The sequence below is a fragment of the Cicer arietinum genome, chromosome 4, assembly GCF_000331145.2.
Source record: "Cicer arietinum cultivar CDC Frontier isolate Library 1 chromosome 4, Cicar.CDCFrontier_v2.0, whole genome shotgun sequence".
NCBI lineage: Eukaryota > Viridiplantae > Streptophyta > Magnoliopsida > Fabales > Fabaceae > Cicer > Cicer arietinum.
The window spans coordinates 59,114,154-59,140,644 of NC_021163.2; the positions used below are offsets into that span (position 1 = coordinate 59,114,154).

Genomic DNA, 26,491 nt, shown 5'->3' on the forward strand with positions numbered 1-26,491 from the left:
TTTTGAATTCTAAAACACCAAGTATTATTTAAAAACAAAAAAAGAAAAAAAAAATGCTAAAAGCATCTAATATTTGTATGGAGGGCCCAGATCCACCACACACAGACACAGTTGGTGACTCTGCTAGAGATTGCAGATTACAGAGAGAGAGAGAGAGAGAGAGAGTTTTTCCTTATTGGAATTCCATGGCGAATGGATAGAATAGCTTAACCAACCAAAATGCTCCAATCTCACATTTTCTCTTCACTCACTGTTCCACTCCACTCAAAGCCACGTCATCCCTCACACATTTCCTTCTCTTCATTTTTTTCTTGTTCTTGTTCTTGTTCATCTTCTTTTCCAATACGACGCCGTTTGGTCAATCCTCGCAAAACAAATCTCAAGCACCTCACTTCTCGCATAGTTCAACTCACTCGCCGAAAACAGCTTCGCCAGGTTAGTTACACCAACTACAGTTATGGAATATTTGGAATTGAATAGAGAATTCAAATATATGTGTAATAATATATATATTATTTTATTTTTATTATTTTGGATTTAGATTATGCATGAAATTGAGGTCGCTAAGAAACATTTTGGGAAGTTGAATACGATAGTGATGAATGCGGTCATAGAAGCTTGTGTGCGTTGCGGTGACATCGATTCAGCTCTTAAGATTTTCGAAGAGATGAAAAATCCCGAAGCTTGTGGTGTTGATACTATCACCTATGCTACGCTTTTGAAGGTATTCCGATAACACTAACTAACGGGCATTTTTCATTTAATGTTGAGCATGCTGATTATAGAAATTATGTAATAATAACTGAATGATTAACGAGGTATGTTTAGATAGAGTTAGAATTTTAATTTTAAATAAACATTCTGTTATTTGATTTTATATTTTAATCTTCAGTCTAACTTGCAAAATGACAGGAAATTATTGAGATTATTTGTTATGAAATGGAGAAATGATTAGAGTGTAATTTGTGATTGAAAAGTGCTAGGGAAGATGATTTTACTGGTGAGTGGTGTTGTATGAGACTACAATGTTGGACAGTAAAGTTCTAATAAGAAATCAAGCTTAATGTTTGTGAGTTTGAGAATGTTATTGTGGATGAGTGGACATGACATTATAGGATTATTGGGAATGAAAACATTATGTGAAAATCTGGGATGGCACTTATCGGGAATAAGCTTTACATGAATGTTTTTTATTCATGTAACTAACTTGACCTAGTGGAATAAGATTTTTTTTTTTTTGGGGTCATTGAAAGGAAATATTAACAAATAGCCTCAATTTTTTCAATAATTCCTTCCTTATTAATATTTATATAATGACTTTTTAAATTTCATATAAAATGAAATAGTTAAATTCAGCTACAAAAAAAAAAAATGAAAGAATTAACTGTCCCTTTCCTTTTCCTCTAATTCCCTCCACCTAGACATACTCTAATAGTGTCACTGATTTCTTTCTATCTAACTTTTTAATGTTGTATGCCTTTTAATTATGTGTTCTATTTCAGCTTGATTGAGTTTGTAACCTTTTATTTGAATTTTATAAGGGGTTAGGCAAGGCACGGAGATTTGATGAAGCTTTTCGATTGCTTGAATCTGTCGAAAATGGTACTGCTGCGGGAAGTCCAGAGTTGTCAGCACCATTGGTCTTTGGTTTGCTAAATACCTTAATAGAAGCAGGTAAGTTAGACATTTTAGTCCCACTAGTACCTAACCAAGTCAGGTGTTACCGGAGTTGTTTTTATTGTTTTGTAGATCTTTGCATTTTTTCTCATAATCATAAATGGTATTAAAGGTTTATCTTTTCTGGGAATTTTTGTCCTTGCAAAGTGTGCATTTCTTTTTATTTTGTGATGATATTTTTTCGCCTGATGAATTTTTCGCATTGCATGGTCAAACATGCAAATATGTATATAGTAGCGGAAGATATATATAGGATGTTCTTGTGTGATTGATATTTTGTTGGTTTAGGGTTTAAGGTGCTAGGTGTTTGTTCTGGTTTGAGTCTATGAATAAATTTATTAAAAATTCATGTTGACTGGTGATGTTTTACTTGCAATGCTATAGTGCAGGAGACTTGCGTCGTGCAAATGGCCTCCTTGCCTGTTATGGTTTTGTTCTTCGTGAAGGCGGACATTTTTCAGTCTCAGTATACAACCTACTAATAAAGGTTTTCTTCTGATCTGTAGGGAGAAAGTTTCATTATGGATAGCATGTTGCAATAGTAGAGATCAGAAATATTTGTTTGAATAGTATATAATTTCGAATACTTATTTTTTTTCTTTCTAATTAGGGGTATATAAACGCAGGCTGTCCTCACACTGCAATAAACATGCACACTGAAATTTTACATCAAGGAATAATGCCTGATAGGCTGACGTATAACACACTACTTTTAGCATGTGTTCAGTGTGAAAAGTTGGATGTTGCCATGCAATTATTTGAGGAAATGAAGGTATTAACTTGCAAATGAATTTTAAGTTTAATAGTTCTTTGGCAGATAAATATGAAATTTCTAAATCCCCACCTTTTATATTTACAGGGAAAAGCAAAAGAACTCATCCACCATGATCTGTTTCCAGATATCATTACATACACCACATTGCTCAAGGTCAGTTTTCTCAAATTTACTCACTCATAAGAGTAGTTTTCTGCAGTACAAAACCACAAAAATTTAAGTCAAATTAAACCTGTCTGGAGTTATATTCACTGATTTCAATTGCTTTTAGTTTTCATTTTAATGATTATTTATGTTCTCATAGTTTTAGTAGTCATGTGTGAAGAAGACATGCTTTGAAAATATATTTTAAACAAATTTAGTTAAGGCCTCTATTTAATGACTTCTATCATTGGTTTAGGAGTGTTCTCTGGCAGCATCTCTCTAATTTTAGCTCTCTTTAATGCAGGGTTTTGGGCAGGCAAAGGATCTTGTTTCAGTTGTGCAAATAGTGCTGGAAATGAAATCATGTTCCGAGTTATACATTGATAGAACTGCTTACACTGCAATAGTTGATGCTTTACTAAAATGTGGCTCAGTTAAAGGTAAGCTTTCATTTGATCCAGGTTTCTTTAGTTGGTTGAAGATAGTTTCAGGAATAATTAAAAAGATAAATGTTTATGGTAGTTGGGATGAGATACTCTTTCATATTTGGATGGGTGGAATAAGATATGCCTAACAAGTGCAAATTATCAAAATTATACATATGGGATTAATGGGTTCTACTTGTCTCTTATATAGAAGGGTCAAATATTGATATTCTGTTGATTTGCATTTTATATTCTTCTAAGTAAAGTGGAAAACAATGTAACTTTTGGCCATGCTTGCTGAAAGTTTGTGTCTCATAAGGACAAGTCAAACTTTCAGTTACGTTGCCAGTTGAAACACATCAACTGAAAATTGAAGTATGCATTGGGTGTGGCACAAAAAGAAATGTTCTAAACAAAACAAGGAATTAAAATCTACTGTCATGAATTTCTATTCCTAGTTCATTTTGTAATGAAGTTTGAGTAGATATTATCAGTATTCTTCTAAAATAATTACTCTAATAGTGCTTTTGGTCAATCCTTTTGTTTCATTATCCAATCAATCAATGAATTTGTATTTTTTGTCATATAATTGAACCATCTTGGGGTATTTAGGTGCTCTGTGTATTTTTGGAGAAATACAGAAGCTGGTTGGTCGGAATCCAGAGTTCAGACCAAAGCCTCATCTCTATCTTTCCATGATGCGTGCCTTTGCTTTTCGAGGAGATTATGGTCTAGTTAAAAATTTGCATAAGCGGATTTTGCCAGATACTGCAGGAACTATCTTACCAGTTTCCCAAGAAGAAGCCGACCACCTTCTAATGGAAGCGGCCCTTAACGCTGGCCAGGTATTATTTTTTACTAATGGGCAATGGCCAATGACATTGAAGTGGAAAGCTCTTCGCTTCTATTATTATTTTTGTGATCCCTTCTTAATTATGATCTTTTTTTTTACTTTGTTATATAAAGACATAGGACCTTTTTTAAATAAATAAATAAAAACAAGTGAACAGTGTGATATATAAATGTACCGCTTGTAATACAAGTGAACAGTGTAAGGGAATAAAGTAATCCAAACCAACAAATTAACAACAGAAAATGAGTAATGAAGGCAGCAGAAAAATGGTGGTAAATGTATACTATTGATGGATTCAGAAAACAATAGCAGATGACCACTCTGACTACCCTAGAGCACCGCTCTACACAGAAAAATATCTTTCCCTGGTCTTAGCAGAAAAATAATTCCACCATGCCCTCCCTCAATTCACGGTGCTCCCTATATAGCAGCTAAGAGCAATCTCTCCCTCCTAACTAACTTTATTCTCTCTCTGCCACGTCATTAACTCTCTTAGACCTCCTCTCATACACTCTCCACATTTTTGTTTTATCCTAAATCCCCCTGGCTGCATTCCCATCATAAAGCCACATAGTAAACAGCAATATAAATACAGATGAATGTGATGATTAGCATTTAGTACTACCAGAGTTGACAATTCTGATTCCTGACCGTAGTTTGAGAGAGTGGCCACCCACCACAGCCTAAAATCATGACAAATTGCAGTTGGTTCTTCAATCTGTGGGATAAAAGCACAACTTTTTACGCTTTTAGTTGTGTTCTATCCTCTCTTTAGGACACTTTGGTGATTTCTGTCATCGCCCCCATGAAGTTTGGATAGGACGTAGTCCAACTTTGCCTTCTCACAAGTTGATTATTATCTTTGGTACTATTCATGCATATTTTTGTAGAAGAAAGAAAAGTTCTTAAACTTGAGTTCCTGTTTCTAATTTTCAACATTTTGATTAGAATGGGGAAGTTAGTATTTCACTTGTTCTTGACTTTTTATGCATGTGTTTCTATGCCAGGTTGATGTTGCTATTAAAACTCTTACATATATTGTTTCAAAATGGAAGGGCATATCCTGGACAAGTCATGGAGGCATGGTGTGTAATTAGTTTTCCATGAATATTTTTGTCTTAAATAGATCCATTTAGTAGATTTTAAGTATTAACATTGATTTTATATCTGGTCCGTTTCTTATCACATTAATGTCTAGGATCAAGTGGTACTTCAGTTGATACTGTGTGGTGTCGTCCTTTTAACAATGCAAAGAAAGCTTGCTTTGCAGAGCATAGGCTCTTACCTTGATTATTTTTATTTTTTTATCTTTGATTTTTTTGTAATATTACCATGGATTATATTTAATAAAGTTGCCAAATATTGTTGGGAAGTAAATTTCTGAACAGGCTGATAGGCATTTATATATATTTTTTCTCCTAAAATTCTAATGGTTTCAGCAAGTCAAGTTCTTAACCATTTGCCTGTGTGCTTTTGTAATTTAGGTTGCTTCTCGTATTGAGGCCTTATTGGGATTCTCAATATCTCTATTCAGTCCTTTCTTACTTCCTCAGGTACTTAACATATGTTCATCGACATCCTTTCCACTAGATAGCATTGAGCTATATTAAATAACAAGTATGCTTTAATTATTTGTACATGCATTTGAATTTGAACCCGGGTTGTCTAAAACATACCAACTCCGGAATAAAGTATAAGTAAAAAGAGTATTTGAAAAGTTGATATTAAATTTAGACTATTGTTAGGAACCCAAGAATTGGATCCAAAGATTTTGAAGAACACTCATATTTAGAAAAAGATAAGAAATAATATGAGAGAATCCCTCCAAGAACAAGATACACAAGAGCGGATAAATTCCTCAAGGGCGAATGCAACCTTCAACTGAAATACCAGTTAAGAAAATTCTAATTCGGCAAAAGATCCTTTCAAATGGGAAGAGAACCTTTATTTATAGGTTTTCTTGATAATGAGATGAAAGGGTAAAGGACCAATCAACCACTATCCTAAGAAATAGGAAAGTAGTAACAGAAAACACTAACAAGCCTAAAAACAGACATAAAAAATTACTATCAGAGCTATAAAAGCACCTATCTCCTAACCAACTAATTACCCCATTAATTAATTTCTAACTTCTAGAACTAATTCAATTAATCTAAGTACTAACAATATACCCCCTCCAAAAAACCTTGTCCTCAAGGTTGCAAACTACTAAGCTCCTTAATATTCAACTATAAAACAAAAAAAATACAATCGCCCTCCAGGATCCGGTTGATGATGGCTTGAGGAATAAACTTCAACATGGCAGCAAAACTGGAAATGACTCTGATCAGCAGATAAAGGGTTTACACAAACATAATAAGATCTACATGAACTGTGGATTGGGCTCAAAGTGCCTTTGGTCGAACCCACACTGCGTCTTTCCCTTGATTTTGACTAAGGCAGATGTCGTCTTCTTGAACTCCATTTGCAAGAGTGCACCTTTCTAGCAAGTCTGTTAGCAACCATTGGATTAACAGGTCGATGTTAGAAGGCTTTATCTTGATAAGGGTTTTTGCAGGTTGGCTTGAGTCCAGCGGTTTTGGCGGCGGTAGTGGCTTGTCCACCTCCACTTGCTGCTTCCTTCTCTTCTCCACCCTCACTTTTTCTCAATCAATTCTGTTGCTTTGTCAAACAAGGTTTTCGACAGAGGCATGACTTTATTTTTGTACGCTTCAGTTGCATTCCACAGTTCTGGTTCTGTTTCTTGGTTTTCCGGCAGCGATTTTATTAGCGAATGCAACCCACTTGTATTAAACAGCTGCCTTGCTTCTTTTACTGTTTCAGTTTTTTCACCAGTGTTCAAATGTTCCACATACCTGCCACTAGATTTACTAATCTTGATAGAACTCAGATCATCTTCATTCTGTTTGTGATTCTTTTTTATTTCCAGCAGCATTTCTTTAATCTGTACAATGTCTGGCATCCCTAATTTTGTTTGTTCCAGCTCTTCCCTTGATCCATATAATTTTTCAATTCTTGCATCTTAACATCGTGTTCATTGGCTCATTTGCCATGTTTCTTTATTGGGGGTTTCTACTCCTCTTTTGAATCTTTTCCTTTGCTGAGTTTTTCCTTTTGCCACTAGTTCTTTCCCAGGATCTTGAAGATAAACTCCAAATTCTGGTTTGAATTTCATGAGAAAAGCCTTCTCAAAGGAGAAAAACTACACATTCTGTTTTGTTTTCCGCCAAGAAAGCCACCATTGGTGAGCTTCTCCATCCAATCCCAACCAAACCAACAATAACCATTTTTCCTTACAATCTTTAGAGCTTTAAGGTGATATACTAGGATCAACCACCAGTAAGCATCACTGCTTCCATCAAATCTTGGCATCACTGCTGCCTCCATCTCCATGAATGCCGGCACTCCTCGAAGATTCGGGAAATCGAATCAATTGTTAGTAACCCAAGAATTTGATTCTAAAGATTTTGAGTAAGAACACTAATATTTAGAAAAAGATAAGAAATAATAAGAGAGAATCTCTCCAAGAACAGGATACACAACATCGGATACGCCTCTCTAAGGCTAATGTACCCTTCAACCAAAATACTAGTTAAGAAAATTCTAATTTGGCAAAGGGATCAATCAACCACTATCCTAAGAAATAGAAAAATAAAAACAAAAAACACTAACAAACCTAAAACGGACATAAAAAATAACTAACAGAGCTATAAAAGCTCCTATCTCCTAACCAACTAATTACCCTATTATTTAATTTCCAACTTCTAGAACAAATTCAATTAATCTAAGTACAACAAGATACATCAATTTTTCAAATACTTTTTTTGCTTATTTTTATTCTGGAAGGAGTAAATGGTTGACTAGCTTTCATGCTTATATATATATATTCATAACTCACAAATGGTTGTCATGACTTCAATCTTTGACTGTTTGTTATACACTGCATTGGATTGCATTTTCGACAGTTTCTTCTTTCTTCTTAGAGAACTTGTATATTGTCTTATTATGCAATCTTGTGGTTTAGGTTTCACCTTCTGAACTGGTTGAGGGTTTCATGATACCATTTGAAGCAACACGGCCACTACAAGGTACCATAAAGCTGAAGGATGTGGTAACACGTTTCTATAATGATGCGGTTGTTCCTATTGTAGATGAGTGGGGCAGTTGTACAGGGCTGTTGCACCGCGAAGACTGCAATCAGGTATGGTTTGTGAGATTACCATTCGATGAAATAGTAGTGTTGTATTAAAAAGATATGCATTCTATAGCCTTTAATTGATGAGCCTATTCTTCAAGTCATGAATATGGAGAGAAGCTAATACTAATGTGTTGTCTACAAATGCATGTACTTTTTGCCCTGGGCCAATAAAAGCCTGTTTGTGGATGCTTTGTTAAGAATACATTTTTTTTAATTACAAGAATGCTATAGCATATTTTACAATAATACATACATACAGATTGAAAAATATTTCTTAATTCCATGTGTTGTCAATTTCTGTTTGGGCCTCTAACTATCTGATACTGTGATGAATTTGTTATGCAGTTGGATGCTCCACTTTCAACAATGATGAGAAGCCCTCCTCCCAGAGTTACGACTTCAACATCTGTTGGTCATGTAATTGATTTAATTTTGACGAAGCATTACCCAATGGTTATCATTGTAAATTACACCAACACTTATGCTACTTCATACGGCTGTAGAGCAGTTGGAGTTTTCACATTAGACCAATTGAATAGGCTTATCAAACCTGTATCTGAAGTGAAAGACACAGACCTTTCACTCTGCAGAAGATAGTAAGATAACATGTTTAGTTGGGCACTAAAATCTAAAATTTAAACTTTAGTGGTATAAAAAAATGCATTAGTTTAAAAACGATGAGTTTCCACTGCGGGAAAATGAAAATTTTCTAGTTTGCTCTGAATGCCTAGGACTGTATTTTTCTCAAATGATTATGGGGGATTCATTATGCCAGCTTAAACCTCATTCTTAAATAGGTAATAGGGTGTTCAGTTGCAGATAAACCAAATTCTTGTTATAACGAAAGTCCTCAAGAAGAGTAGTAGAAATGTGCAAGTTTATTGCCTTGAAGGAGAATCAGAATCGAACCACAAGAAAATCTCAAAGGTGCTCGAAGCTAAGGAAGATAAAATCGTTGAAGGAGGAGTCCCTGTTAATTATTGCTTTTGGACCACCTTAGTGGATGGTTTATTTTTAAATTATTTCAGTTTTTTATTCTAGTCAACAAGTGGTTTCTACATTTTAGGAGAAAGTAGTTTTTGTTATCCCACATTCCTAGTTTTGTGGTGGTGTTTGTTTTGATTTTAAAAACACTATGTGTATTGTTAGAGTGAATAAAAGAATTCAATTTCCCCAATTCATTTATACCAGAGCGTATTATCCCTTATTTATATGTTTTCATCCTTTTTTATGCAACACATCACCAAATTGGTATCGGAGCTTTTTCTTATGGGACATGTGAAAATGGAAGTTGAAGCAAGTTTTTCACATATTGCTCTTCCAGTCATTGATGGAAACAACTATGACCTTTGAGCAGTTAAAATGGAGTCTTATTTGGAAGCTTTGGACCTTTGGAAAGCTATGGAAGAGGATTATGAAGTTCCTCCGCTGCCAAACAATCCTACTATGGATCAGATAAAAATTCACAAGGAGAAAAAAACTAGAAAGGCAAAGGTAAGATCATGTCTTTTCAACGGTGTTTCACAAAAAATCTTCACTAGAATGATGACCCTCAAAACACCAAAAGCATTATGGGACTATTTGAAGGAAGAATACGCTGGGGGTGAGAGGATTTGAAGCATGCAAGTGCTCAACTTGATGAGGGAATTCGAGATGCAAAGAATGAAAGAGTCTAAGACAATAAAAGAATACTCATACAAGTTGCTTTCCATTGCAAACAAGGTTAGATTACTCGACATTGAATTCTCTGATTCTAGAATTGTAGAAAAAATTCTGGTTACAGTGCCTGAGAGATATGAAGCATCAATAACCACCTTGGAGAACACAAAGGATCTGTCTAAGATCACTTTAGCAGGAGTTTTACATGCCTTGCAAGCTCAGGAGCAACAAAGGCTTATGAGACAAGATCATGTGGTTGAAGGTGCTTTACAAGCCAAGCATCGTGAGGTTGGAACTACTTCTAACAACCAAAGGAAAGACAAAGGTAAAAAGAGAAGTTACCCGCCTTGTGAGCAATGTGACAAGATGGGTCATCCATCGTTAAGATGTTGGAGAAGACCATACGCAAAGTGCAGCAAGTGCAATCAGATTGGACATGAAGCTGCGATTTGCAAAGGAAAATTTCAACAACTTGAAGTCAATGCTCAGGTTGTAGAGCAAGATGAAGAAGATAAAAAATTTTGTGGCAACATGTTTTTCAACTAGTAGTAGTTCAGAATGCTGACTGATTGACAGTGGTTGTACAAACCATATGACATATGATAAAACTCTCTTCAAGGATTTGAAGACTACTCAAATCTCAAAAGTCAGAATTGGCAACGGTGACTATATTTCTGCAAAAGGAAAATGAACCATCGTGATTTCAACGCGTTCAGGTACAAAAACAATTTCATATGTTCTTTATGTACATGATATTGATCAAAATTTGCTGTGTTGGTCAATTGATAGAAAAGGATTTAAAGTATCTTCCGAAAATCAACTTTGTCTTATCTTTGATACCACTGGTCGGGAGATTCTAAGGGTCAGAATGAGAGGTAAAATCTTCTCATTTGACCCAATTGAGGAGGAGCAGACAACTTATTTCACTCAAGTCAGTCGCACTGAACTCTGGCATAAGAGACTTGGTCATTGTCATATTCAAAGAATGCTGGACATGAAGAAGAGATATATGACAAGAGGTCTACCAATACTTTCTGATCATTTACCAAATTGTAATGTTTGTCAGTTTGGTAAGCAAAACAGAATGCCATTTCCCAAAATAGTTTGGAGAACCACTAAAAAGTTGCAACTCATTCACACTGATGTTGCAGGACCTCAAAGAACTCCATCATTACAAGGTAGCCTATACTATATTGTTTTCATAGATGACTTTACAAGAATGTGTTGGATCTTTTTTCTAAATTCAAGCATTAAGTGGCTGGAGTTTTTGTAAAGTTCAAGAAGATGGTGGAAACTCAAAGTGGCTCTAAGATTCAATTTCTAAGGTCTGATAATGGCAATGAGTATACATCAGCAAAATTTAATTCATTTTGCGAAGAAGCTGGAATTGAACATCAATTAACAACCCCTTACACTCCAGAGCAAAATGGAGTTAGTGAAAGGAGAAATAGATCAGTGATGGAGATGGCTATATGTATGTTGGATGAGAAGGAGTTGCCTAAACAGTTTTGGGCAGAAGCGGAAAACACGACGGTATTTCTTCAAAACTGACTTCCATCCAAGGTTTTGAAAAATAAAACTCATTTTGAAGTTTGGTATGGGTATAAGCCTTCACTAACCTTTCTTAAAGTGTTTGGTTGTGTTTGTTTTTCACATGTTCCAAAGGTTAAGCGTGACAAACTTGACAAGAAGGCAGTTCCAGGTATTTTTGTGGGCTATAGTTCTTTTTCAAAAGCCTACAAAGTGTATCATCCTCAAACCAAAAACATGACTATCACTAGAGATGTACACTGCAATGAAGATCAACAATGGGACTGGAAGAATTCACAAAGAACATGTGGATCTCTCACCAAGATTGAAGATAATCATCTTGAAGAACCATCAACTGGTTTGTGTTGGAGTGAATTAGAAGATGATCCTCCCATTAGAGGCACAAGGCTGCTGTCTAACATCTATCAAAGATGTAATGTGGCAATATGTGAACCTGTTTGTTGTGAGGATGCTCTCAAAGATCCAAAATGGAAAAATGCAATTGAGGAGGAGATGTCAATGATACAAAAAAAACATGGGAGCTGGTTGAAAAACCTCAAGATAAAAAGGTAATTGGAGTTAAATGGGCTTTTAGAACAACGCTTAATGCAAGATTGCTCAGTCAATAAATACAAGGCCTGAGCTGTAGTTAAAGGCTATGCACAAATTAGATTGGTGTTAGTGGTTGCTGCTCAAAAGAGTTGGAAAATATTCCATTTAGATGTCAAATCAGCCTTTTTAAATGGCGTTTTACAAGAAGAGATATATGTAGAGCAACCAGAGGAACTTGTGATGCAAGGTGAAGAAGATAAAGTCTATCTACTCAAAAAGACCCTTTATGGGTTAAAACAAGCACTAAGGGTTTGGTAAAATAGGATAAATGATCGCCTATTTAGCATAAGCTTTGTAAAAAACTTATCTGAGTCCACTCTTTATGTGAAACATTAGAGAAATAATCTTCTCATAATTTCTCTCTATGTTGATGATCTTTTAGTGCCTGGAGATGCTACAAGGTTGGTTGAGCAATTCAAACAAGATATGAAGCATGCTTTTGAAACGACAGATCTTGGTCTTATGACCTATTTTCTTGGAATGGAGATCACACAAAATGAGGATGAAGTGTTCATTTGCCAAAAGAAATATGCAAAGGAAATATTGAAAAAAATTCAAATGTAGGAGTGTAAAGCAGTTAGCACACCAATGAACCAAACAGAGTAGTTGAGCAAGGAAGATGGTGTTGATAAAGTTGACAAAGAATATTACAGGAGCTTAATTGGATGTTTAATGTATCTCACTGCAACTAAGTCGAACATTTTATTTGTTGCAAGTCTCCTCTATCAATTTATGCACTGTGCTACTGAAATGCATTTAAGAGCTGCAAGATGAATATTGAGATATTTTAAAGGCATGATAGCTTATGGTGTAAAATTTGAGAGCTGCCAAAACTTCAAATTATGTGGATACTCTGACAGCGACTGGGCAGGATCCATTGATGACATGAAGAGCACTTCAAGATATTGTTTCAATCTTGGCTCTGGAGTTTTTTCATGGTGCATAAACCAAGTTTTGTAGTTAAAAATATTCTATTTGATCTACATTTCTAACAGAATCAAAAGACAAAGGTTTTTATTGACAATCAGGCAGCAATTGCAATTTCAAAGGATCCAATTTGTCATAGGAAAACTAAACACTTCAACATCAAGCTCACTTCTTAAGAGAGATGCTACAAAATTGAGTCAAGATTTTTAAAAAGAATTATATCAATCATAATTTAGAGTCAAGAATATCAATCATAATTGTCAAATTATATCAGCTAATATCTTTTCGGTAAATCAAACACAAGCTTTAATTTCTGCAGTTTGTGAAAAACAAATAGAAGCCAATTCACAAAAAGACTGAATAATGTGTACTTTGCAATGGTATAATAATTATATGTAAATAAAAACCAGTAAACATATTAAATAGTTGTGAAAATCAATTAAGTTTGGAAAAAATGAAGAGTTATAATCAATCAATAGTTGAAATTGTAATTATAATAACGTACACATACATATAACAAATTTGTTTAATTCTAAAAAATTAATTTTTCAATTAAATGATTATAACTTTCGCTTCTCTCCAAAAAAACACTATTGATTTTAATTCAAATAACTCCCTTTTAAAAACACTATATTGTTTTTAATTTAATAATAATGATGGATTATAAACTACAAATGTTTGTGTACAAGGATGGATTAAAAACTACAAGTGTTTTTTGTTTTAGAGATTTTGTTTGTAATATAGAGGGAAAAGATATACAAGAAGACGATGAGTTATAATAAATAAAATGAATAGTTAAAATTGCAATTGTAATAATGTACACACATATCTATAAGAAAGTTGTTTAATTCTTAAAATACAGTGTGTTCCTTTGAATTCAACAACTTTTCTGAAGAGACACTATGTTGCTTTAAATTGAATAATAAATAGTGTCAGCAAAGTATACATGTGGCATGCATGCATGCATGCATGGGATGGTTTATTTAGTTTGATGATCAATGACAGTTTGAAATGCTCCAGCCAAAGCAAGAACCTTATTTTTCCTCCCTTCCAAAAGCTTGCTTGCAGTCTCCTCAATTATATCATTTGATACCTGAGATTCTTTCTTCCCTTTTCCTCCTACTACTGCTTTTTGTTGTGTTGCTTCTTCAACCTTTGCTTCTTCAACTTCTTCACTTACATTTCCTTCAACAACTTCCTTCTCTTCTTCTTCTTCTTTTAATTCTTCTTCAATGTTGCTCTCATTTTTTTGATCTTCTGTTACACTCCCACTTTCATTCTCTTCCTTTTCATTCACAGCAACTTCTCCTTCAAACTCAGAATGATCAACTTCTTCCTGGTGATTCCCATTATTGTTCTCTTTCTCTTCATGCTCTTCAGGTTTCTCTTGTGGATTCTTTTCTGCTTCTTCTACGTCTGAGGTGGTAGAAATGACTTCCTCATCCTCAACTTGATTTTGAAGTGGATCAGTGTCAGAATCCTCAACAATTTGATTCTCATGTAGTACTACTTCAGGTGAAATATGATGAGATGCATGTTCTTCTTCATTATCTACCTTTATCACTGCATCTTCTTGAGTTGTAAGTTCTTGAACATGCTTAGTTTCAACCTTTGATGTATCTGCAATGACAGATTTGTCCTTAGAGGAAGCAGGAACATTAGCTACTATCTTTGTAGTGGCTTTTTTCCCAAGTAACTTAGTTTTTGCATTATCTGAAATGGGTTTGGTGGTTTTAACAGGAGAATTTAAAGATGTAATATGTGAAACTTTTCTCTCTCTAGGGCCAGGTGAAACAAGAGCTTTGTGTAGTCTTGAAGGAGAAGGTTGCTTTTTTGTTGTTGGTGTTGGTGATGATGATGAGATTGGTTTGTCCAATGATCTTCTTCTGATTGGAGCAGGCTTAGTAGGAGTCTCAATTTTTGGCTGTTTGAAACTTAGTGTGGGCTTAAGATTCTTGGAGTTGTTTTTCTCTTGAGTTGTTGAGATACTCTTTTTGGTTGTTGTTGTTGCTGTTGTTGGTTTGATTGTTCTTTTGGTTGTTGTGAGTTGAGAAGTTGAAGGTGGAGTCTTCTTCTTCTCATTTCCAACAACTGTGTTACTACTTTCTTTAGCTTTTGTTGCCATATATTATTATTTGTCTAAGCAAATAAATTCTTCAAAGAACCTCCACACTGCAAAAACTAACTAATTTAGCTCATTTCATGGCTCCTAATAAGAAATAATTATTGATTACTTGCTTAACATTAATTGGTCCAAGGAGATATATATCTACTATTGTGCTAAAGTCTTTTGTTTTAAAATTCAGTTGATTTCATTATTGAAAGAAACATCTTTCACATGTCTTTGCTATTTGTTGGACATTTTGTATTAAAAAATTCAAAACTATATAGTTTTGATATAAAATTGAAAATTATACTTTATAAATATTTTTTTGCATTAAAGAAAAAATATTTATTTTGCTCGAATAGAAAACTGTGATTACTTTTGAAGTATATAAATATAATTGTCTCGACACCTAGTTTTATTTAACAAAATAAATATAATACTATATTCAAATTTTATTTTAGTTTGAAGAAATTTATTTTGTAAGTGAGGAATGATATATGAAATGACGAAATTCTAAAATGATATATAAAATTAAATTATTGATTACATTGATTTATATATTATTATGGATCAATCAATTCGTCTCTAAATTGTTTAACTAATGTGATCCAAAATTTTCTATTAAAAGATTTTTTTTAAAGAGCTTAATAACAAAAATCATATATATTGTACGGAGACATGGAGTATAATGGGTTCAATTCTATGCCTCAACATATCATATGTTGTTTTGACATTTTACCATATGAATTGCACTCATTTTGAAGATTATTAGTTAATGTCATGGATCAAGTTATTTGATACTTAATAATCCTAATTTTTTTAAGAGAAGTGGTGATGACTTAACCAAAAAAAAAAAGTGGTGATAAATATATAGGACCCACATGTCTCATTAGTTCTTGAAAAGAAGTGGTGATAAATATGTACCCAAAAGCAAAATAAACAAAGGAAAACATCCCAAAGATAAGAAAGGTACACTTTGGGAAATGTAAACCCAAGAGATTGATATAAAGGAAAACATCCAAATTCATCATAAATATATATATCTGAATGAGTTGTAAGGAAAAGTGACAAAAAAGTACATCTAAAGTGCTAGTCAAATGATTATGAACATCACCTTATAAGTACTTTTATTTATAAATATGATCATCACCTAAAACTTAAAAGTACTTTTATTTCTAAACAAAATATTGTCCCCTTTGTTTTTTTAAGGAATAGAAGAAAAGCTATACGTTTACATGAACAAAGCAAACAAAGATAAAGAAAGATATTTGGATAACATACCTTGATTAATGAAAATTCATGGAAGAGTGAATTTTTTGGGAACAAAGCAAATGAAATTGGTTTTGGAAGGAGAAAATATATGGTCAATAGCTTAAGTGGAAAAAGGATTGATTGGAAGAAAAAAAAATCAGAAATTGGATTTAACAAAAACATCAACAAAAAAAAGGAAGCATAAATCACGCACAACTCAAAGGAGCTGTATTGCAGGCCAATAAATCAAAAAAACAAATGTTTTGTTTTATATATTTTTATCAAACAAGCTGTGAATAACCGACACATATGGGGAATATGTGAAGCACATTTGACCTTTTCTTTCATTTCTACGCGTTCAATTAATAATTATTTTATTTTCTAATAATAACATATACTATATTTTTAGAAGAAAAAAAAGATGTACGACATATTTTTATGTAAAAAATAATAGTCTATAATTGATATGCATTGTTTTAAGAATTAAAATAATATTTTACGAATTAATATAGTGAAGTAGACAATGATTTAGATATGATTGAGTGTGCATGTAAATATATTTACATTTACAATATGTAAAAATTAAATTAAGAAAACATATAATATATTTATATATACGTTGAAAGAGTTATATATTTTGTTAACAAAGATTGATTTAATTGATAAAGACTCTATTTATATTTTCAACTACATTAATTTAATTTTCGTAATGGACGTCCAAATTTTATGATAAAATTTAAATGCATTTGTAAATGCTTTTTAGTGGTAGACCACACTTGCTTTTACTAAAAAAAAATATCCAATTTTTTCTTGAAAGCTCTAATCATAGTGATCCACTGTCCTCATGTCATGGTTGAGCATAACTCAAGACACCATCGACATGTCATCCATCCTCTATGTTTACGTTAATGATACGATGATATTGAATAATTAATATAATTGAAATTATAATTAATTTCAAAAAAAAATTAGCCTCAACTAACGAAATTATTTATGTTTGTAATTTAATTAATAACGTATAAAAAATTAATACATTTAAATAATTATATATCATTATATTATATTTCACGTCATATAAGACATATAAATCTTAGTTAAAAAATTTACAGGAAAACTAAAACTATCAAAAATTTAAAATAGGGACATCAATTATGTAAGTTGATAAAAATATAAAGACTAAAACTGCAATTGAGTCTTATATATGTGTTTGATTTTGCAATGAAATTAACAAAATTACCGTGATTTTCAAGTTTGTAATATTTTATGGCCACCATACTACAATTTGCTTTCCATAAAAACGAGTTTGGTTGAGTCATTAATAGATAGGACAAATGTGAATGGTACTCTAAGAACATATGTTAACAAATCAAATATAAAAATAGCACAATAAATACAAAAAACTATTTAACTTAATAACACTTTGAGAGAAAAAGATATGAAAATAATAATATAATAGATGTAATATAGTAGTAACCTAATAGGAAGATAAATACAAAAAAATAAGATGTAGAATGATATACAATGAATAGATATAATGCTTCTTTTTTAACTATAAAACTCAATGAAGTCATTGACAAAGTGCAACAACATGGCCAAAACATTTGGCGCAACAAAATTGTCAGGTGATTAGCACATCTAGTAAGTTGGGGGGTGAGAATAGTATCTAGAAAGCCATTAATAATTTAATATATTATAGGGCCACTTGACTCACAGTCTGTGAAGTAATGATGTATGTTTTATTTGACAGAAAGTACTTATATATGCTAAAAGCACTTTTTAAATTTTTTTGTAAAAAAACAAATTAATACTGTTGACAAAAAAAATAATTAAAAATAATAATATTCCATACGTGGGCTAGGACCAAAGACGGCACTACAAGTTTAATAAATAAAGACGGCACCACTATTGTAAAAGGGTATTTTATTTAATGACACCATCACTTTTTATATTTAATTTATTTTTTAAATTAATTTAATTTTGAATTATTTTTATTTTTGTGATACCGATATCAAAAAAGAAAAATTCAGATATCAAAGAATACCATAAACATACATATATGAATTGAGTCGAAAAATTAAGATTATAGAATTACTTTACTAAAATTTAATCTCAAGAATAGATAAGATAACTTAATGAATGAAAATTTTTTTGTGTATGATGAGAATAAATATAATAATATTAAAGAGAATTTTTATAAAAGACACAATAATTTTTTTGTTGAAATATGAGTCGTTTCGCTCAAAGTAATTGACTTTATTATATAAGTTGACCTTCAGTAATATATTTAATAAAATATTAAAAAATTGATAGATTGAGCTTTTTTTTTTCCAGCTTTTTTAGACATGCCAATGAAGAGTTAATATTTTCACAGATATATCATATCATATGTTGAGATGTAGATATTAGGATTTTTTTTAAAATTAATATGATAAAATAACATCATAGTCTATTTTGATAGGATGCAAATTTGAAAATGTTTTACACTTTTATGGTTGTTTGATGGGGATTTTGTATATATATATATATCCCATTTTAAAAAAAAAAAGTTTCTTTAATTGCCATGCTCTGAAAATTATTTTTCTAAATGTCCCATTTTTTTTTTCAATAGGAGGTTGTTTTTTGGTGAAGCGACCACCTGAAGACCAATTTTTTGAAATTCAATAGAAGGTCGTTTCCCGGGGAAGCGACTTCCAACTGAGTAATATTTTTTTTTTGAAACTCAATAGAAGGTCGTTTCATGTGGAAGCGACCTCTAACTGAGTAATATTACTCAATTAGAAGTCGTTTCCCCATGGAAAGACCTTCTATTGAATTTCAAAAAATTGGTTTTCAGGTGGTCGCTTCTCCGGGGAACGACCTCCTATTGAAAAAAAAAATAGGGCATTTGGGGAAATAATTTTTAAAGTAGGGTAATTAAGGAAATTTTTTTAAAAAAAGGGATATATTTATACAAAAGTCGTTTGATGGTCGTGATATTAGAGACGCGTATGGTAAAAAAATTGTTTAAAATGAACAAGAGTATGACAAATCTATGAAATGGTATTTCATTCATCCAATGTATAATTTATTTTCTCTTTATTTTGAGATTGATCGGTTTGTAATCATAAATATATTTGGTGAAATGAAGAGTCTTTTTAATTTTATTTCTATTAGACTTAATTGTAATTTTAATCTGTAATTTTTATTGATTCATGAAATTATTCTCTCTATTATAAGAATCGACAATATTAGTCTCTCTTTTTGATTTTTTAACTAAAAACTGATTATGTGTAATAACATGACATATGATACGATACCATAGAATGATTAACACTCATTAAATTGTAATAAAAACTACGTAAAAACTTAGTTTTCAAAATGAATTTTTTTCTTCATATTTTTAATTTAATTAATGATATATCAATAATTAATGCATCAAGATGATTCTATATAATAAAATTATATGTCACATCATTTAAAATATGTTAAATCGTCATTTTTTAGTTCAAAAATCGAAAAAAGATACTAGAACTGTTAATTTTTAAAATATAAATACTAATTTCGTAAATTAATAATAATAGAGGGATAAAATCTGCCATTAAACTTTTCTATTACTATATAATGGCTCTTGAAATGTGTTCCTTTGGATACTTGGCTGTGTGAATTAATAAGTTGGTGGAGTATGAAATTCTTTTTTTTACTAAAGATTAGAAGTCTTTCAAATTCGTAATTTTGATTAATCAATTCTCCCTGACACCTTTGATTATTAACCAAATAAAACAATGTCTTTATATTTCATAACTTTATATACTCTGCCCTTAGAGGACATGATGTGGACTACTCTCCTGATTTGTTAGAAGTTATTCTTACTTGTTTTAGTATTCTCTCTCTTGTATGAAAAAGAAGTATATATTACTAGACTTTCAATTTTTATCTAGATATAATATTGTAATATATGTAAAACGTTTCTAAGTTACCACTCAACCAATGTATCAATTCATTAAACAAATTTACATAAATTATTATTAGCAAAGTGAGTTAAACACTTGGGAAATATCCAAGTCAACTATAATTGTTGTCTTTAATGACATTTATAGTATGTCTTTATATAATTTGATAATTCCGAATTAACAACAGAATGTTTATCAAGTATGATTGTGGTTAGTCAAAGCACAATCATATGAAGTATATATTTCATCGTGTTTAGATCATTAAATGCATGCTAAGAAAAACTTGATTAAGCGGTCCAATATTGTGCTCCATATGTCTTTAGGATCTTCACATGTTTCCAACGATATAACCTTTCCTATTTCAATGGTTTAGTAATTAATGTTGCTACTTTCCAATTATATAACCTAGAGTTTATCGTTAAACAACATATATATACACCCCATGGAGTTGGATGAATACAACAATTTGATAAGAGTACATCAACTTTCTATTGATACGACTAACAATGGAATCAACAATTACCCTAAGTAATAATATTTAAGTTAGAAAAGTTGATTGAAATGAACTTATATTGATTCAAACAAAAACAACTTTATAATGTATCTGTGTTGTTTTTGTCAAATCAATGTAAGATTATTTATAAATTAATGAATAATATTTTTTATTTGTATGTAGCCATTGATTGAATAAAAAATCAAACTTAAAAATTGTTGGATCTGTTGGTATCAATTGCTATAAAAATTTTAAAAGTATTTTAGAAAATTGTGATATGATTTGCATTAACACACCAAGAGTATCTTTCAATAGTAAGTTACAAAAGAATATTTTCTATATTTTACTCATGCATTAGAGAAGAATAGGATAACTTAGAATATAAAATGAATGAGACAAAGTGGATAACAATGGTTAAATTTTTGTTGTTCATTCCGTTCAAAATGACACTATTTATAGAAAAATAATATCACTTGAAAAATAGATACAATTCTTAGTTATGTCATTCAGTTTGTTAAAGAGAAAGAGTATATATAAATAACGTTCATATATTAACCGAATAGTTGCAAAAGTATGGTGGTTGGTTGGTGTCTTTTTCTCGCGCATGATTAATTGAGTTTAAATCCTACGTTTTCGTTTTATTCAATAGTTGTGTAACCTTACTCTTACACATGAAGAACACAATCTTGAGCCAATAACTATGTCATGTCAATTAAAACATTTATACATATATTTATTAATATTTTGAAAATATCTCACACCACTAACTTATTTTCTTAAGTTATTTTAGTCTCACTTTACTTACCTTAGATGAGACGTAAGCAAAAATTAATATTTCTTGGCAGAAATAAAAGAAATGTCTAATTTAACTAATAGAAATATAGTTAAGAGATTAAGATAGAACATGAAAATAATTAAATGACCAAATTAAAATTAAAAAATAAATTATGAATTAAAAGTATAATTTAGCTAATTTTATGTCGGATAAAATATATTTTTAGTTCTTATAAACGCATAGCATTCCAAATTTAGTCTCTAAAAAATCATTTTTAGTCTATATTTTTTATTTTATAAGAATATTTAAAAAAATTAAAAGTATCAATTTTTTTCAAAAATTATTCAAGAAACTAAAAAGTTGAGAAATTTTTTTAAATAATGAAAATAAAATTTTAATTTGTTATGAAAAACTAGATGATTCAAATGACATAGACGGTGAATGTAAAGTTGTTTGATTTAAAAAAACAGTTTATTATAATATGGCAAATTAAATAGTTACCATTAAATATGAATATGTAAAATGTACTATTCTTACGGTGTGATTCATAGTCAAAGAAAAAGAGAGTAACTAACTGTAGAAAAGTATAGCCGAGGAAAAGGGAGAAATAGTTCAGAATTTTGTTGTGTTTTCCAAAATTATCCTTTCTAACAAATTAGAGGGATTTGTCTTGAATTTAATTTAATTATAAATTTATAAAATATTAATATTAATTAGTAAGAAGTGTTTTGAATATAAGGGTAGTTTTGTGTTTGTAAGAATAAGACGATTATGTTTGTTCCTATATTTTCTCTCTTTCTGTTATTTGAAACAATACCTAAAATCTACTCTACTTATAAATACTTTAAACTCAAAGCTTATTTAACCCTATTTATTAAGATTAAGATTTAAGATTAAGATTTGTTGATAATGTGATTTGTGCCCTCACCTCAGCTTTCGATCAATTCCTTCTTCTTTCTATCAATAAATTCATTCCTCTCTCTCTCTCTCTCTCTCTCTCTCTCTCTCATCACCACAAGGTAGTCACCATATTCATTCCACTTTCTTTATTTGATATCAAGCTATTCAATTCATTTCAAATTTCAGACTATTTACTTTTTATTAATTAATTCATTAATTGGGTAATAATCGATTCAGATTGTGACGGTGATCAATCTACGCATACCCTCTAATTGAAACCATGCATCATCGAAATTTTTTGTTTTTATTTATTCGCAGCCATCAATTTTGATGCAAAAATATTATTATTTTTTATTTTTATATAATAATAATAATAATAATCATGTTCTGTTTGAGCTTATTCTGAACCCTCAATTCATGGGAATAATAAAGTTCACTTTTTGTTGTTGTTACTACTGTTATTTTAGTGCTTTAACAACAGTTGTTATCATCGAAAACTTTAATCTCATAACTGAATTTTCAGTTTTGAGTTGATTTTTGATATGATTACTACATATATGATATATGTGTTGCTTTGTAGTTTGCATCTTCATGCTTTTTTTTTTATTGGCTGTTCTTGTTGATCATCATCATCATCATCATCTTATCACATATTAATTTATTATTCTTTCAATTTTTCTTGTTTTTGATTGTTCCAGCCGAATATTACTATTACAATCGGATTCAGGGGTGTATTGGTCCCTTAAGAGTACTGCTGGAAATTATCCTGTTGTACCATCATTTTGGTTTTTGCCTTAAACATTAAGATTTCATTTACTTCTATATTAAGGATCTTAGCCTATATAAAAGCCTGTATACTATGCTTTGTATAATTCAATTGCATGAATCAAAGTATAGTGCTGAAGTGAAAAATTCTTCCCCTGTTTCTCTCTGCTGTGTTTGTGTTTTTCTGAGTATATAATGTTCCACTAATGTCAAGTACCAGCAATATCCATAAGCTGTTTTGCGCAGATAGCTTATTTTCGATAGTTGTTCTTAAGCATATATACAGAGTTTATTTATGTTTCCTTTTCGATTTTAGAAATAGCTTTTACACGATATATGCTTATTGAATAAATGATTAAATAAGTCTTACCAGCTTAATGTGTAACTAGAGCTGTTGTTGGATTTAATGTAATCAGGCAGCATCATACTTATTGTGGTTTCATAAGATCGTGTTGGTTCAGAGGAGTTAAACAAGGAGTTCTCTGTTGCCTTTATCTACTAGGATTTCATTGGAGTGTTCTTGTTTCCGAACTTTGCATTTCATTGTAGATTTGTGCTTGAAACTTTGGAAACTGTTTGTATGATTTATATCAGGTTGCTAGCAAAATTAAGAAAGTCAATTCAGAGTCAACCTTTTGACTGTTTAGTGAATGTTTTTTAGTTCGCTGATTTTCTTACCATTTTTCTGAGTATATAATGTCCCACTAATTAACTAATTGTGTTTCCAAAGTTGGCTGTTTTCTAACTTATGTTCAATTGTTTCATTTCTTTTTAAACTACTATTTTGTTATTCCTTTTCATGGATGTTTCGCATTTGCAATCCAATTCATTTTGCCAAATTTCTTTCTCTGTCACCTTTTTGTTTAATTTCAGTAATTGATCATGCTTTATGTAATGCAGATTTGAAGGTGTAATAAACAATAGATGGATGAACATTCAATTAAAAGAGGCATTGATGGGATGGCAGTACCTCGAAAAAGGACGGGCCTGGTGTTAAGAGATACTGCTAATACTAGAGACCGAAATGGTCAAATTTGCAGCCGATTGGGTCGCAGCAGTACAGCCAACACTCCTAAGGTTGCGCAAGTCAGATCTTCGGAAAAAGGCAAGTCTTTAAGGCCTTCAATGCAGTCATTTTCAAGTGGCAAGGAGGTCATTGGTAGTTCCCGTAGAACAACTACTAATCCAGCAAAACCGCTTATAGAGCCTCGGAAAACATCAACTTCTCAATTTGAGACAGGTTCATCTGTAACCAGTAGCGGACATGATGAACCAGAAATTTCACAGCTCAACCCTCTGCCAGTAAAATTTTCAACTGGGCTTCAAGCTGAAGGGAAAGGTACAAAATCTGCTGAAGGGAAAGGTACAAAATCTACTAATGTGATTCGGATGAAAGTAGGAAAATCTAATGCAGTATCAGATTTAAGATCTCAAAGGAATTTGAATCAAAGACCTGGACTTCGTCAACAAGAAATTGAAAGCGTTGGTCCGGTGACACAAGCTGTTTCTAGCAAGTATAAATTGAGGAACCTCAGATGCAACACTATATCTGATGCCATCCCTTCTTCTTGCTCAACATCAGATTCTACCCTTAATAGAAAGAAAGCTGTTATAAAAAAGGGAAACTCTGGAGAGGATAGTAGCTCCACTGTTAAAGGAAAGAAGACGACTGGACCTTCACCGGAAGGATTGAATTCTGGCTCCAGAAATTGCATATCTATATCTGATGCAAGAAGATCTAGAAATATTCCTTCTCATAGTGACAATAGCAGAGCATCAGTTAGAACTAAAAAATCAGTTAGTAGTTATGCCAGGGGAAGATTTTCTAGCCAAGGAAATGAAAATCCACGCGAAACCAATGAGTCCCCTGTTGGGTCTCCTGGCATTTTATGTCATGCATCCGAGGAGACTCCTGTAAGTCGTCCAAACTCTTATAGAAGGCCAGATACTGGTAGTGAGGAGTTATGTGGTATTATGCGCACATCCCTTGAAGAATATGACACCCCTCATTCTCTAATAAATCAGGATGGTTATTCAGAGGTAATACCTTTTGATGTAAACATGGGAGGGCATATTTATTATTAATTTATTATGATCTTTAATGGGAACTTAAAATGTAAGTACTATTTTATATTTGAATATAGGTATTATTTGCACTTGAGAGGCTTGAACAAGATGAAGAATTAACCGATGAGGTAATTGTCGATACAAAATTCTATTAACTTGACTTAATTGGCTAGTTATTTAATTCTTTTGTTTTTATCTTTTGTAGCAAATTCATTTACTAGAGACCAACATGCTTCTTGATGGAGTTAACTTTGATCATCATAGAGACATGCGGTTGGATATTGATAACATGTCATATGAGGTATGTTAATCAGTGTTCATCAAATCAGTTTATTGCATCCTTTTCTCATGTCAAATTTATTAGGGTCTATGGGTTTGGATAAAAATATTTTTAAGCATGCATGTTTCTGAAAACAATATTAGAATGGTAAATGAGAGGTTGGAGAGGTAGCTTTGAAAAAGGATTACTATCTTGAGGATATGTCATATTTGGGATTATAAATCTTTGAATTTTCTTTTAAATTTCTATTTCCACCCTGAATATTTATATTATATTAATGACAGGAACTATTAGCTCTCGAAGAGAGGATCGGTACTGTGAGTACAGCTCTAACAGAGGAAGCACTTTCAGATTGTCTTAAAAGAAGTACCTATCAGTCTGCTCCTTCAAATGATCCATCTGACTATTTCAATGAAGAAAATGATATCAAATGCTGCATTTGCCAGGTATTTTAAATTTTTAAACATCTAATGAAATTTTTGCAAGGATGGTGCTGATCTTCATGTGAATCTAAATTTATGTAATTTGCAGGAGGAATATGTTGTTGGAGATGAAGTTGGGACTCTGTGCTGCACGCATAAGTTTCATGTGGTTTGTATACAGGACTGGTTGAAGCAGAAGAACTGGTGCCCTATTTGCAAAGGGTCAGCGGCACAGTCCAATTCATCTTCATCTCATTGATTGCATTGTTCTTTTCCTTTTGTACAAAATTATTCCTTGCCTTTCCCTTCTGCCCAAAATACAGTTCCTTCTGGTCTTGTCTAATTGGTCATATGTACATAAATTTCTTCATCCCATCTAATAATGAGATAAACCGTTGCCTGACGGACTCTGGTGGGATCTAGATTCTCTATAATCACAAAAGCATGCATTCACTGGAGTCACCAAATTGGAATCATTGGAAGAATATTAGACGAGTTACATTATGAGTTTCAAATCAGATTCTAAACATGAACTCAAAATGTGAACCATCTAATTTTCATCTAACAGTTACGATCAATAACCGTGGGTTTTTTGTGACAGCAGAGAATTGTTTCCACTTTTTGATTAGGGATTCATTCTCATTTTTTTGCTGAAAAACATAACAAATCAAGAGATTTGCGCAACTGTGTTTTTTCTATGAC

General features: G+C 31.8%; 3 protein-coding genes across 5 annotated transcripts; 2 read left to right on the top strand and 1 right to left on the bottom strand.

The window, feature by feature from the left end:
- The first annotated feature begins 84 nt into the window (after positions 1 to 84).
- On the top strand, positions 85 to 9,568 carry LOC101511331 (pentatricopeptide repeat-containing protein At5g10690). Of its 2 annotated transcripts, XM_073367520.1 has the most exons (13): positions 85 to 435; positions 542 to 724; positions 1,542 to 1,674; positions 2,067 to 2,164; positions 2,288 to 2,449; positions 2,537 to 2,605; positions 2,901 to 3,036; positions 3,634 to 3,866; positions 4,882 to 4,959; positions 5,359 to 5,427; positions 7,899 to 8,075; positions 8,418 to 8,489; positions 9,430 to 9,568. In XM_073367520.1, the coding sequence occupies exons 1-13, from the start codon at positions 220 to 222 to the stop codon at positions 9,529 to 9,531; spliced, it is 1,728 nt and encodes a 575-aa protein (XP_073223621.1). In that variant the 5' UTR covers positions 85 to 219; the 3' UTR covers positions 9,532 to 9,568. The 2 variants fall into 2 exon arrangements, with proteins under 2 accessions (XP_073223621.1, XP_027189700.1); XM_027333899.2 differs by lacking the exon at positions 9,430 to 9,568 and having other exon boundaries at positions 86 to 435; positions 8,418 to 9,279.
- Positions 9,569 to 13,573: 4,005 nt separating this feature from the next.
- On the bottom strand, positions 13,574 to 16,407 carry LOC101511658 (uncharacterized). Its single transcript, XM_004498515.4, has 2 exons — positions 16,189 to 16,407; positions 13,574 to 14,972 (listed from the first exon to the last, which is right to left on the bottom strand). Exon 2 carries the CDS (start codon positions 14,923 to 14,925, stop codon positions 13,780 to 13,782), a length of 1,146 nt encoding a protein of 381 aa, XP_004498572.1. The 5' UTR covers positions 14,926 to 14,972; positions 16,189 to 16,407; the 3' UTR covers positions 13,574 to 13,779.
- A 5,747-nt stretch (positions 16,408 to 22,154) lies between these two features.
- Positions 22,155 to 26,192, top strand: LOC101511980 (uncharacterized). 2 transcript variants are annotated; one of them, XM_004498517.4, is made up of 6 exons: positions 22,155 to 22,374; positions 23,921 to 25,060; positions 25,165 to 25,215; positions 25,293 to 25,388; positions 25,652 to 25,813; positions 25,899 to 26,192. In XM_004498517.4, exons 2-6 carry the CDS (start codon positions 23,945 to 23,947, stop codon positions 26,046 to 26,048), a joined length of 1,575 nt encoding a protein of 524 aa, XP_004498574.1. In that variant the 5' UTR covers positions 22,155 to 22,374; positions 23,921 to 23,944; the 3' UTR covers positions 26,049 to 26,192. The 2 variants fall into 2 exon arrangements, with proteins under 2 accessions (XP_004498574.1, XP_073223612.1); XM_073367511.1 differs by lacking the exon at positions 22,155 to 22,374 and adding an exon at positions 23,251 to 23,614.
- The last annotated feature ends 299 nt before the right edge of the window (positions 26,193 to 26,491 follow it).

Bases quoted from the DNA above. Each gene is read 5' to 3' on its own strand.
- LOC101511658 (XM_004498515.4), bottom strand. From the start codon at position 14,925: ATGGCAACAAAAGCTAAAGAAAGTAGTAACACAGTTGTTGGAAATGAG.
- LOC101511980 (XM_004498517.4), top strand. From the start codon at position 23,945: ATGGATGAACATTCAATTAAAAGAGGCATTGATGGGATGGCAGTACCT. The intron at 25,061-25,164 runs GTAATACCTTTT...ATTTGAATATAG, and splicing joins ATCAGGATGGTTATTCAGAG to GTATTATTTGCACTTGAGAG. The intron at 25,814-25,898 runs GTATTTTAAATT...TGTAATTTGCAG, and splicing joins TCAAATGCTGCATTTGCCAG to GAGGAATATGTTGTTGGAGA.
- LOC101511331 (XM_027333899.2), top strand. From the start codon at position 220: ATGCTCCAATCTCACATTTTCTCTTCACTCACTGTTCCACTCCACTCA. The intron at 3,037-3,633 runs GTAAGCTTTCAT...TGGGGTATTTAG, and splicing joins AAAATGTGGCTCAGTTAAAG to GTGCTCTGTGTATTTTTGGA. The intron at 4,960-5,358 runs GTGTGTAATTAG...TTTGTAATTTAG, and splicing joins GGACAAGTCATGGAGGCATG to GTTGCTTCTCGTATTGAGGC.